Source organism: Anolis carolinensis, chromosome 2, assembly GCF_035594765.1.
Source record: "Anolis carolinensis isolate JA03-04 chromosome 2, rAnoCar3.1.pri, whole genome shotgun sequence".
NCBI classification, from domain to species: Eukaryota; Metazoa; Chordata; class Lepidosauria; order Squamata; family Dactyloidae; genus Anolis; species Anolis carolinensis.
The window spans coordinates 192,172,959-192,186,215 of record NC_085842.1 but is presented as its reverse complement, the minus strand read 5'-3'; the positions used below and the strand labels follow the sequence as shown (position 1 = coordinate 192,186,215).

The window sequence follows — 13,257 nt, the reverse complement described above, 5'->3', positions numbered from 1 at the left end:
GGGAAGTTGCTTCAGAAACACCTGGAGCTCCTAATTGAGGGACATTGCCTCAAATTTGATGTGGACAAAACATCAGGAGAGAATGCTTCTGGAACATGGCCATACAGCCTGGAAAAAAAAACACAAGAATCCACCTCAAATTTAATTACCATGGCTCAATGCATTGCAAATGCTAGGATTTGGTGAGGCATCAGCATTCTTTGGCAGAGAAGGCTCAAGACCTCGGAAAACTACATGACACCACACAGCATGACTCCAGGGTATTTACACTGGTTTCAGCATAGAAGCACTCCAAGGCTTTCTTTTCCATTGCTGGTATTCTATTGCTTTTAAGGAAGGAATTCGAAGCAACTGTGATGCACACATTTTTCGGCCAGATTTTGCTGTAAGAATGCACTTTTTGCTTCTGCTTCCATTTTCTGGATCCACTTTTGTATTTGCTTTCTAGGTTCTTCAATTATGCATATTATGTCGTCTGCAAAGGCTCAGATTTTGAAGTCATGGCTTCTTATTCTCAGTCCTTTCAATTGATCATCTTGCCCAATATCTCTAATTAATATTTCTATTGCAAAAATAAAGATTAAGGGTAAAAGAGGACACCCTTGCCTCGTTCCTTTACCGATTTTAACTTCTTTTGAGTGTTGGCCGTTTATCATTATTCTAGCGGTTTGTTTATTATAAATTGTCTCTAAAGCATTCAAAAATAGTATCCTAAGTCCAATTCTTTACCCAATAATTTAAAGAAGTTCCAATTTAATTTATCAAACGTCTTTTCGGCATCTAAGGAAAGCAAAATTACTTCTTTTTGATGATAAAATTCATAGTATTCGATGGCATCAATCACACACCTAACATTATCCTTTATATTTCTGTCTGGTAAAAATCCATTTTGTTCATTCCCAATCCACTCATTCAGAAAATTTTTAAATCTATTTGCCATTATTGCTGTAAAAATTTGTAATCTGTGTTTAAAAGACGAAATAGGTCTATAATTGTGTACCTCCATTTCATCTCCCTTATCTTTAGGTAATGTTATTATATCCGCCTGGGTCCATGAATCGGGTATTATTTTTTCTCTAAGTACTGCATTCATTATTTTCTTTAGCCAGGGCATCAATGCATCCTCCATTATTCTATAAAAATATATAGGGAATCCACCTGGTCCTGGCGCTTTGTTAGATTTAATTGTTTTCATAATTTTCCTGATTTCTTCTTCTGTTATCTCCATATTTAATTGTTCTCTCTGGTATTCTGTAAATTTTTGTAGTTTTTGTGCACCCAGGTATTCCGAAATTTTATCTAGGAATATCTGGGAATTCTTTGTTGACCAGGTGGAATAGTGAATAGCCTTGCAGCCTCAAAGCCTGGCCATTTTCTTCTTATGGGAATCTTTGTTTGGTGAGCTGGAGTGCAACAGAATAGGCTTGCTGCTTGGAAGCCTGTGTACTTGCATTCTAGGGGAATGTTTTGTGGGCTGCCTAGAATTGCAATGAATAGCCTCGCTGCTTCAAAGCCTGGATGCTTGCTACCTAGGGGAATCTTTGGTTGGTCAGCTTCAATAGTACAGAGTAGTATCGCTGCTTCAAAGCCTGGCCGCCTTCTATCAAGGTTAATCATTTGTTGGTCTGGTTGAATTGCACTGAATAGCCTTGCAGCTTCAATGCCTGGCTGTGTTATACCTAGGGGAATCCTTGTTTGGCGAGTTGGAGTAGCACCCACAATCAAAGAGCCGCTTTGAAGCCTGGCTACTTCCTTTGTAGGGGAATCATTCTTTGGCCAGCTTGAATTGCACTGAATAATCTCGCAGCTCAAAAGCCTGGCCACTTTCTACATAGGACATTCTTGCTAAACCAGGTTGAATGGTATGGAGTAGCCTCATGGCTTCAAAGCCTGGGAGTTTTCTACCTAGGGGAAATCTTGGTTGGCCAGGATGAACAGCACTGAATAGCCTTGCTGCTTGCAAGCCTGGCCGCTTTCTACCTTGCGGAATCCTTGGTTGGCCAGGTTGAATAGCAATTAATAGTCTCGGTGCGGCAGGAATGAATGCTGCAATTAGCCACCTTGATTAGCATGTAATGGCCTTGCAGCTTCAAAGCCTGGCTGCTTCCTGCCTCAGGGAATGCTTTTTTGGGAGGTGTTAGCTGGCTCTGGTTGTTTCCTGTCTGGAATTTCCCTGTTTTCAGAGTGTTGCTCTTTATTTACTGTCCTGATTTTAGAGATTATATTGTTCTGTTTTATTATACCTCAGTAATTGGCAGTGTAGGCTCATATGATCCAGTTCAAAGCAGATAATGTGGATTATCTCTACTATGATAATCTGGATTATATGACAGTCTAGAAGAGCTCCCGGTCTTGGCTATGGTAGGCTGGCTAGGGCAAACAAGCAGAGTTTCAGTCTAATAACACCTAGATTTTGCTCTCACCAACTCCTTCTCTGGGGTTAGAAGCATCCTTCCATATTCTATTGTCCCTTAATGGCTATTTCTGACCCATGGGAATTGCGCTGTTACTTATGGGTTGTGACAGTGCTTGCCCAGCCGGGTCTTCCTGAAGTGGACAGGCCCTTGCTTCCAACAAAACAGATAAGATAAATGATCCCTCATGTTACAAAAAAGAGGAAGAGGAACTGGGCAGCAGTCCACACCAAATACAGTTAAACACATCTGTAAAGTTCATCCAGAAGACAATCGGTGTCTATAAAACCCATCCAACAAAATTGGACCAATTAGGAAATTAATCAAAAACAGAACCTTGCATCACATACAAGCAGTCCCTGTTACAAACAAGATAGGTTCCGTAGATTTGTTCTTAAGCTGAATTTGTTTGTAAGGCGGAACAGGTACATTTTTAAACTGTAACTACAGCCAAATCTTATGTCCCTGTTCTGAAGATTCCACCTTTCTGTCCCCGTGATAATTGGATTTTGAAAAATGTGGCTTGTTGTGAAAATAAGGATTAGTGAGAAAGCTTCAGTGGAAACACCTTTTCCCCATGATAACTCTTTCAGGAGTGAATTTCCTTTCCAATGGGTGAATTTCCCTCACTTCCTGTTGTCTCACCAGCATTCATAACTATGTGTCATTTATAAGGCGGATGATTGTAACTCAGGGACTGTCTGTACTTTTTATTAATTTGCACTGAAAACAAAGACATGCCCTTGTTAATCTAGATCAGTAGTTCTCAACTTGTGGGCCGCAGCCCAGCAATGGGCTACAAGAACGAAAATCCGGTCTACGAACCTCCTTCCTCATTATTTATTTTATTTTATTTTATTTCTACTTCTTTCTGCGGAGCTGGCCATTGCATTGGACAGACCAGATCAACTCTAGATTATTAAATATAGTTTTCTGTGGGTGAGCAGATGGCTGATGTGGTCTATCAAATGCAATTTTCTGAATCAGCACCCCAAATAATCAAACCGAATCTAAAGTTGATCAAAAACTGATTCGTAATCCTTTTGGTACTAATGTTGGAGAGCGGTCCCTGCTCAAAGTGGTCCTTGGTCAAAAAAAGGTTGGGAACCACTGGTCTAGATACTCTTTTGCATTGGTGTTGAAAAGTGAACTTAGGGACTGAAAAAATCATGGGACATAAGAATTTGATATCTGAGACTATAATAATAATAATAACAATAATTTTATTTTTATATCCTGCCTCCATCTCCCCGAAAGGACTCTGTGCAGCTTACATGGGGAACAAGCCCGATCCAACAGAGATTAAACTAAACATAGATTAAAACATATCTCAATAAAAACAACATTACAACAAGGTAATAACATAAAAACAGCATCATCAACAACCAATAGTCTGAACAGTAATGGGTACTGAAATTCGGGGAATGTCATTTAAAATGACTATATGTATGCATAATAACATATACGTATACAGGTCTAGCTGGAACATTACTGGAAAATCACTATTTTAACTGAGATTGAGATTTGGTTGTTGCAGAAATGTAACTTGAATTTTGCTGTATGGGCATAAGAAATATATTTGCATTAACAACCATGGTTTTGATACATTGATATGACTACCTATGCTTACTGGAATTAATTCTAGCTTTTATCTGTCTTTTTGCAATTGAGTTTATATACCAAACTTTTTATAAGTAAAGGAACTATATACCTTCGCTGAGAAGTACCTTTGCTATTTTAAAATTGTGTATCTGGTTTGGGGAGAAACTAGATAGACATGATAAATTGTTCAGCTAATAACTGGAAATGAGCTTTCTGCTTAAGGCAGAATCTGCCACAATACACCTTCTTCAGCTAAATCTGCAGTTTTGCCACTTTTTCAGCCCAATTCTAACATACAATGAAATAGGCCAATGGAATTATATGTCAGGTCTACCAATCCAAACTAATTTCTTTGTCTTCAAGCAGACTCACACCAGCTGATTTGTAGGAATGGATTTTTGCAGAGGTGTTTCCAAAGTGATGAAATTTATCGGTTTATCACAGCATGTGATTTTCTTCTCCTCCATATACTATATTTAGTAGGCATGGGCAAGCCATTGAAAAATGGTTCAAAAGTCATTACAAAACTGGGGGAAGGTGCTGGCACTTCATTTCTAAAATGTTTCTAAAGTATACTTAGTGAAAAATTTGAGAATAACAAAATTTCATTACTATTTCGTTATAGTAGTTGTGTATGCGCATAATTAAATTACTATAATTGGGAAACTTTAGAACTCCTTTCTCCCTCATTTTTAAAGCTATTGCAGTGAAACTTGCTACAATGATAGAACACATTTTCCACTGTCAGCCCACTAAATTTCAGAATGTTCGCTTATCCACGGATTCCTGGGAAATTTTCAAAGCTTTTATAAACAACATTTTTTTAAAAGACTACAAGAGCTTGTGTTCTCGATAGCTTTCATGGCCGGAATCACAGGGTTGTTGTGAATTTTCTGGAATGTTCCAGAAGCATTATCTCCTGATGTTTCACCCACATCTATGGCAGGCATCCTCAGAGGTTGTGAGGTATATCTCACTAATGCATACCCCTAATGTTTAGTATATTTTTTTGTGATTGGTGACTGGAAGACATGCACAAGATCAATTTTACAAGTCCAGTTGCTGAGACAACTATTTTTTTTAGGAAATCTCATTTTGGGAAGGAAAATGAGTTCATATTTGAAAATGTGCATGCTTTTTAATACCTAGTCTGACCCTAAAATAGATTTGTTCTGGATTTTCTTCTCTCCATGTCAGGATTACGTTGCAAATGTCATGAAAATTACTTCCTACTGGATTGGACTCACCGATCAAGAACTCGAAGGTGACTGGAAATGGGTTGATGGAACAAAAGCAGAACGTGAAAAGAGGTATGCAATAATTATATATTTTAAATCCTGATTGTTGATATTTAGGATGCATCCACACTGTAGAATGAATGTAGTTTGACAGCATTTTAACTGCCAGGGCTCAATGCTATGAGATCCTAGGGGCTGTAGTTTGGTGAGTCACTAGTACTCCTTGGCAGGGAACTGCAACTCCCACGATTCCATAGCATTGAGCCATGGCATTTAAAATACAGTAGAGTCTCGCTTATCCAACCTTCGCTTATCTAACTTTCTGTATTATTCAACACAGTTTGCCTTTTAATAGTCAATGTTTCTGTAGTCAAATTTTCAATACATTGTGAAGTTTTGGTGATAAATTAGTAAATACAGTAATTATTACATAATAATAATAATAATAATAATAATAATAATAATAATAACAACAACAACAACAACAACAACAACCTTATTTATACCCCACCACCATCTCCCCGCGGGGACTCGGGGCGGCTCACATGGGGCAAGGCCCGACTAACACAATTTACAAAAACAACAGCATAAATACATTGAACAATAGACAAAAAAAATGAAACACAGTAAGACAATAAAACAAGAGTTAATAATATCAATCAACCACCAAGTAAAATTCAGTCGACTTCATTGGACTGAGATCGTTTCTCTGTCCAAATGGCACAGAGCATCTTTTTTACAACAACAACAGGTATGTTTTGCTCTTAGCAATCCCAAAGTCTAAGAAGAAATTAAAATGGAGTCTCACACCATAGGCGACTTGCAGTTTCTCAAGTCGCTCCTGACACAAATTATTATTATTATTTATTATACGACACAGCAAACAAGATAGATATGCTGGATTTCGTATAACAAAATCACAAGTCGAACACTTCCCAAGTGTCTAGGACTGTGTGATGTATTTCCGGATGATGCGCGCAGATCCCAGCAGGGTGGCCTTTTGCAGTTGGCAGATCGTAATTTTGTCAATGTCTATTGTTTCCAAATGCCGGCTGAGATCTTTTGGCATGGCACCCAATGTGCCCATCACCACCGGGACCACCTGCACTGGTTTCTGCCAGAGTCTTTGAAGTTCGATTATTATTATTATTATTATTATTATTATTATTGGGAAGAAATCTTTTTTTAAAGTTGTAAGCCATGAACTAGTTTTAGCCATTGGCTAAAGGAAAAAAGTAATCGTAATTAGCGCGTACAAATACGGTATCAGTCTCTGGCAGCTTAGTACCAAGAGTAGCTGGCCCTGCTCATAAGATAACATAATGGACTTAGCAAGTGCTAGTTTCATATGAATTTTGTAATACCTTTGGAATTAATTTTTTAAAAGGCATTTTTGTACTACACCTTCCACAGTCCCCACAGATACCCTGGTTAAAGGGTACTCCCAACCCTGGAAAGTTACAGAATGCTGCTGTATCAATTCGAGTATGAGTGTTGTTGAGGTCCAAGTCTTCAGAAAGGAAGCTGTCTTTGTGCCAAACAGTTCAGTCTAATTTTAGAAAGCAAGGAAGTAAAGCCCAGATGTTTACATAGTTGGCAGGAAGCTCATAGAGGTTGAGCCTCCATAGTTCAGCTCTAAAATCATTTCTATATTCTTCCTACAAGTACTAGGTAGTAGAAGCCGCCTTTTATAGGCCCTTCAGACAGTACCTGGAAAAGTTACGCCTTGAGACTACAGATTGGAGCAGTTAGAGTCCAAAAAAGTACATTGTACAGTATATTTTCCTGGACTGTGCTGGTGAGTGTTTTCAATTTTGGAAAAGCAGATATCATAACCTTTTGGAAAACCAGACTCTCCATAGGCATTTGGAAGCGTCATCCTTTTTGGAGATCATTTGGCATTCACACTATTTGGAAAAATCATAACCTTTTTGTCAAGTATGATCTTCCTGAGAAGAGTTAAAAACTAGCTAGAGTCAATCTTCTCCTTAGTGGTAAATATCCACTACTCTTTATGCAAGGCAATTTAGGTTTCTCGGTTGTTAGACTATACCCCTGGTTTTCTCTTTGAACTGTTAGGAACAAAGATATGCCAATACATAAAATATATAGCAGATCTGCAGAAGTGTTATTTTAGTTGCCCAAAAAACCATATACCGTATATACTCGAAGATAAGCCGAGTTTTTAAATGTCTTTTTGGGGGCTGAAAAAGCCTCCCCCGGCTTATAATCGGGTCAAGGTCAACTTCTCTGCTTCTCCTCCCAGGCTGGAGTTATCTTATTTTTTAAGACAGAGAGAGAGACAAGGGAATGTTTTCAAAAGTGAAATGAGAGTGAGTGAGAGCCTCTTGCAAGCTTGTAAATAATATATAGATTTCCCCCTACAAATACATTAATTTAATGTATGAATTTTCCCCTCATATGTTTGCAAGTCTCTGCAAGTCCTATAAAGATATAATTCTCTATATATAGAGCAATGTCTAGATAGACAGATATTAATATAGATATAGGCTTTTAAATACAGTAGAGTCTCACTTATCCAACATTCGCTTATCCAACGTTCTGGATTATCCAACGCATTTTTGTAGTTAATGTTTTCCATATATTGTGATATTTTGGTGCTAAATTCGTAAATACAGTAATTACTATGTAGCATTACTGCCTATTGAACTACTTTTTATGTCAAATTTATTGTATAACATGATGTTTTGGTGCTTAATTTGTAATTTTGATGTTTAATAGGCTTCTCCTTAATCTCTCCTTATTATCCAACATATTCGCTTATCCAACGTTCTGCCGGCCCGTTTATGTTGGATAAGTGAGACTCTACTGTATGCACACACATACAGAGATGTCTAGAGAGATGTAAACATAGATAAATAGGACTTGCAAATATTGCAGGAGGGAAATGCACAGAGGATTTGCAAACTTTTCAGGGGGAAATACAAATGTGAAATTAGTATATATAATTATAGAGCTATATTTAGCTCTGCATTGATTATATAGGCATTGAATGTTTGCCTGTTACTATGTTGGAAGCCAGCCTGAGTCCCCATGGGGAGATAGATAGAGCAGGATACAAAGGAAGTTGTTGTTGTTATTGATGATGATGATATTGATGATGATTACTATAAAGTTATTGTTGATACCATATTGTTTTTGTTAACCCTACTTATGTACTTACAGAGTTAGCTTACTGTTTTTCTTTGAAATACGGTAAATATTCAAAAAACATTTACCCCACTTATGTCTCAGTTAATGTAATTTTATTGGTATCTATTTTTATTTTGAAATTTACCAGCAACTGCTGCATTTCCCACCCTCGGCTTATACTCGAGTCAATAAGTTTTCCCAGTTTTTTGTGGTTAAATTAGGTGCCTCGGCTTATATTTGGGTCGGCTTATACTCGACTATATACGGTACTCTCCCATAAAATATACTGCTTTTAAATCATGCTCTCGAGAAACTAAAAATAAGTAGTCTTCATTAAAAGGTAACATAGTTGATTTACTTACAAAACTTCATGTAGTCAGCATACAGGTAGATTGCTTATTGGTTCAAAGTTTAAACAGTCTGTTCTTTAAGCATTTTGTTTCAGTCTCTTCTCTGTTGCAGACAGACAAACACTCTCTTCAGATGCATACTGTACTCAACTAACTTCTGCAGCATACTGATTGACTTCTGCAGCATACTTAACTACATACAGTACTGACGACTGATGCATACTGACTATACTATTCTAAAATGGAGTCTCAGTCTGAATAGTCCCAGATCTGGTCACATGGTTTGTAGTCCCTCCCACAACCTCAAACAACATAGAATTAAGGGGAAATGCATATCAATATAGTAAGCAATCTCAATTATATACATAACAAATAACTAGTATAGGAGGCTTGTAGAAGGTTGCTGTTTCAGACATTCAAAGGCATGGTGGCTGGCTGTGGTGTGGATAACAGTCTACATTATGAGTTTTGTCCTTTGATTTTCTAGCTATTGGCATTCTTCTGAGCCCGGCGGCGGAAAAAGTGAGAATTGTGCCATGGTGAGCCATGCTCTATGGTATGATTGCCCCTGCAAAGAGAGATATCACTGGATCTGCAAGAGGAGGATTCGTCCAATGACGTGAAGTATTGTTGTCCTCTACTGAGCATTCAGGCACCTGAGAATCACAACATTTGTAGAGGTAGAGGTCATGCGGGTTCCAGCTGACCTGCATGACTGCTCAGCGTTTAACTTCTCCTGGTCATATGCTAAGAAAACTGAGTGTATTGCTAAGGAAGCCCTACAGCGATTACAAAATCGAAGATTCACTCATTTCATAGAAACACATGTATTATGCATATACCGTGTTTCCCCGAAAATAAGACAGTGTCTTATATTAATTTTTGCTCCCAAAGATGCACTAGGTCTTATTTTCAGGGGATGTCTTATTTTTCCATGAAGAAGAATTCACATTTATTGTTGAACAAAAATAAATAAATTATTATATACTGTACAGTAGTTGTCATCGCAAACCAGCATAACCAGACAAACTGTGAATCCTATCAAGAATTTCTTGTTACTACCAATATTTCCATGTACAACACTCTATGGTACGTACATTTACCAATCCTGCATGCTCTGGTGTTCTGTTTGGCGGGCATGCTTCCAAACAAAAACTTTGCTAGGTCTTACTTTTGGGGGAGGCCTTATATTTAGCAATTCAGCAAAACCTCTACTGGGTCTTATTTTCTGGAGATGTCTTATTTTAGACGAAACAGGGTATTTTCTGTTAACTTTTTAGAAACATAGAACCTTAACGTTGGAAGAGATCCATCCTGCCATGCAGGAGCACACAATCAAAACACTCCTGACAGATGGTAACTATCCTTTGCTTAAAAATCTCCAGAGAAGGAGGCAACATATTCCACTCCAGGCAACGTATTTCATTCCAGAACAACTTACTGTCAGGAAGTTCTTCTACTGTTTAAGCAGAATCACTTTTGCTGCAGTTTGAATCCCTTGCTCCATATCCTAGCCTTTTCTCCAAGCTAAACATACCCAGCCATTCCTCATAGGGCTTGGCTTCAAAACCTTAGATCATTTTTACTTCCCCATTTTCTGGACACATTCTAGTTTGTCAATATCCTTCCTGAATTATGGTTCCCAGAACTGAATACAATATTCCAGGTGAAATCTGACCAAAGCAGTGGGCTGCGGGCTGTGGCGCAGCTGGCTAGTAACCAGCTGCAATAAATCACTACCGACCGAGAGGTCATGAGTTCGAAGCCCGGGTCGGGTTAAGCCCCCGACCATTAAACAGCCCGGCTTGCTGTTGACCTATGCAGCCCCGAAAGACAGTTGCATCTGTCAAGTAGGGAAATTTAGGTACGCTTTATGCAGGAGGCTAATTTAACTAATTTACAACATCATAAAAACTGCCAGCAAAACATGAGGAAAGGAATGAGGAAGTACAGCCACTAGTGGACAGTGAAGCAACAGCTCCCCCTGTGGCCAGAATCGTGAAGCTGGAAAAAAATGTTAAATGCCTCTGTGTCTGTCTATATATGTTGTTTGTCTGTTGGCATTGCATGTTTGCCATATATGTGTTCATTGTAATCCGCCCTGAGACCCCTTTGGGGTGAGACGGGCGAAATATAAATACTGTAAATAAAATAAATAAATTTGCTTCAGTCTAGGCCAGTGGTTCTCAACCTGTGGGCCCTTAGGTGTTTTGGCCTATAACTCTCAGAAATCCCAGCCAGTTTACCAGCTGTTAGGATTTCTGGGAGTTGAAGGCCAAAACATCTGGGGACCCACAGGTTGAGAACCACTGGTCTAGGCACTATACCTAGAATAGCTTTGGCTTTTTTTAGGTGCTGCATCACACTGTTGACTCATGTTCAGCTTATGGTCTATTAGAGATGGGGGATGGTGGTGGGGGAAGAGAAGGGATCTATGTTAATTGCTGTAATAACATGTTTCATGCATATGTCTATGTTTGATGTTTTTATAGTTTTAAAGGTTTTAATCTACAGTTATATGTTTTTGATTTAGATATGTGATATATTTTATATATATGTAAGGCATTGAATTTTGCCATTTATTATGTTGTAAACCGCTTGAGTCCCCCCAGGGGTGAGAAAAGCGGTATAGAAATAAGTTAATAATAATAATAATAATAATAATAATAATAATAATAATAAGACAAGTAGGTGCCACCCATCCTATATTTGTGCATTTCATTTTTATTGCCAAAATGTAGTACTGTACATTTTTCCCTGTCGAAATTCATTTTGTAAGTTTTGGTCCAGCTCTCTAATCTGTTAAGGTGATTTTGGATTCTGATCATGTCCTCTGGGGTATTACTATCCCTCCCAGTTTGATGTCATCTGCAAATTTGATAAGCATGCCCCACAAATCTTCATTGAAGTCATTGATAAAGATGTTGAACAGCACTGGACCCAAGACCGAACCTTGGGGCAACCCTCTGGTCACTTTTCTGCAGGATTTTTTTTTTTTTATCGTGTCAGAAGCGACTTGGGAACATACTGCAAGTCGCTTCTGGTTTGAGAGAATTGGCAGTATGCAGAGACATTGCCCAGGGGATGCTCAGATGTATTACCATCCTGCTGGGAGGCTTCTATCATGTCCCTGCAAGCAAGAGCTGACATATGGGAGCTCACCCTGTCTTGCGGATTCGAACTGGCAACCTTCAGGTCAGCAACCCAACCCTCTATTCTTAAGCATCCTTTGGATTTGGCGAGTTAACCGATTCCCAATCCATCTAACAGTAGCATTCTTTAGTCCACTGCTTTTAAAACTGTGATTCCCAATCCCAAATTGGGTCCCTTTAGCTCAATGCTGAGGTCCTGAAAAAATTGGCAACAGTAAACTTTTTCTGAACATCACCAACTAGGGGCCTTTTTAGACATTTACATGAATTTGTTGTGTAGTGTTTGCAATAGATTCTGCAGAAGATGCTTCATCTGTACTTCATAAGACATTTACATGAATCTGTTGTGCAGTGTTTGCAATAGATTCTGCAGAAGATGCTTCATCCGTACTTCATAAGACAATTACATGAATCTGTTGTGCAGTGTTTGCAATAGATTCTGCAGAAGATGCTTCATCTGTACTTCATAAAATGGGAAATCAGCCTGTTTAGCAAGTCTTGCAAATGCTGACTTTTAATCAAAAGATATTTTTACCTATATATCATGTAAAATTTTCGCAGGTCAAAAGGGCTGCAGGTGGAAAAGTTTTAAAAGCCCTGGCCTAGCCCACATTTTACTAGTTAATTTGCAAGAATAACTCAAGTTTAGTTGGTGATTGTCCTTCTTAAAATATACTGTTCTGGATTGAACACTGGATTCTAGATCTGGAGAATAGTCTTGTTAGTCAAGTCAGCCATGATATACATTTGCAATGCTAACTGAAACATGGAACCTTGTGATAAAATATGTGAGAAACTAAATGTGTGACTCTTAAATGTGAGGTTTGAATTGCTTGAACCTCTTCAAACAAGAATCTTTGTCTCCATGTATTTGTTAATGGTGATACTTTGAAATGCTATCCTGTAAATATGCATTTTATGTGATTTTGTAACTTTTTTATTTTTGTGATAAACTTGAGAAAGCAATGATATGACTTTTGAATTTTCCTGCTCAAATATAGGCACAGGCTCTATTTTATAATATTTGAAAATGTTTTTTAAAAATCCTGGTTGCTTTTCTTGGACTCCTCATGAATTGCTTCTGCCCGCTTTTCCTCATCATGTTTTATAATCACAATAATTTTATGGAATGTCAAAAGTATTGCAGAACCTTGGCACAGGATAATTCAAATCCCATCCTGTACTGATGGTCAAAGTGTATGTAGCAGTGTGCATATATGGTAACAGGCCTCACCATTAGGCACATGAGACAGTTCCTTCAATCATCATGAAAGGATAACCAGTGTATTTATTCATTGCTCTATTTTAGGGCTTTGAAAAGGCAGGGGTACTTCTATCTCAGAAGTCA

The 13,257-nt window shown here is 38.2% G+C and overlaps 1 protein-coding gene across 3 annotated transcripts in view; it reads left to right on the top strand.

The window, feature by feature from the left end:
* Positions 1-12,876, top strand: part of LOC103277740 (hepatic lectin) — a 34,025-nt gene extending 21,149 nt beyond the window's left edge. For all 3 annotated transcript variants that reach the window (XM_062971415.1, XM_062971414.1, XM_062971416.1), the window contains 2 exons: positions 5,214-5,326; positions 9,245-12,876. In XM_062971415.1, coding sequence (XP_062827485.1) covers positions 5,214-5,326; positions 9,245-9,380 — 249 coding nt within the window. In that variant the 3' untranslated portion in view covers positions 9,381-12,876. The remainder of the gene's footprint in view (positions 1-5,213; positions 5,327-9,244) is intronic.
* The last annotated feature ends 381 nt before the right edge of the window (positions 12,877-13,257 follow it).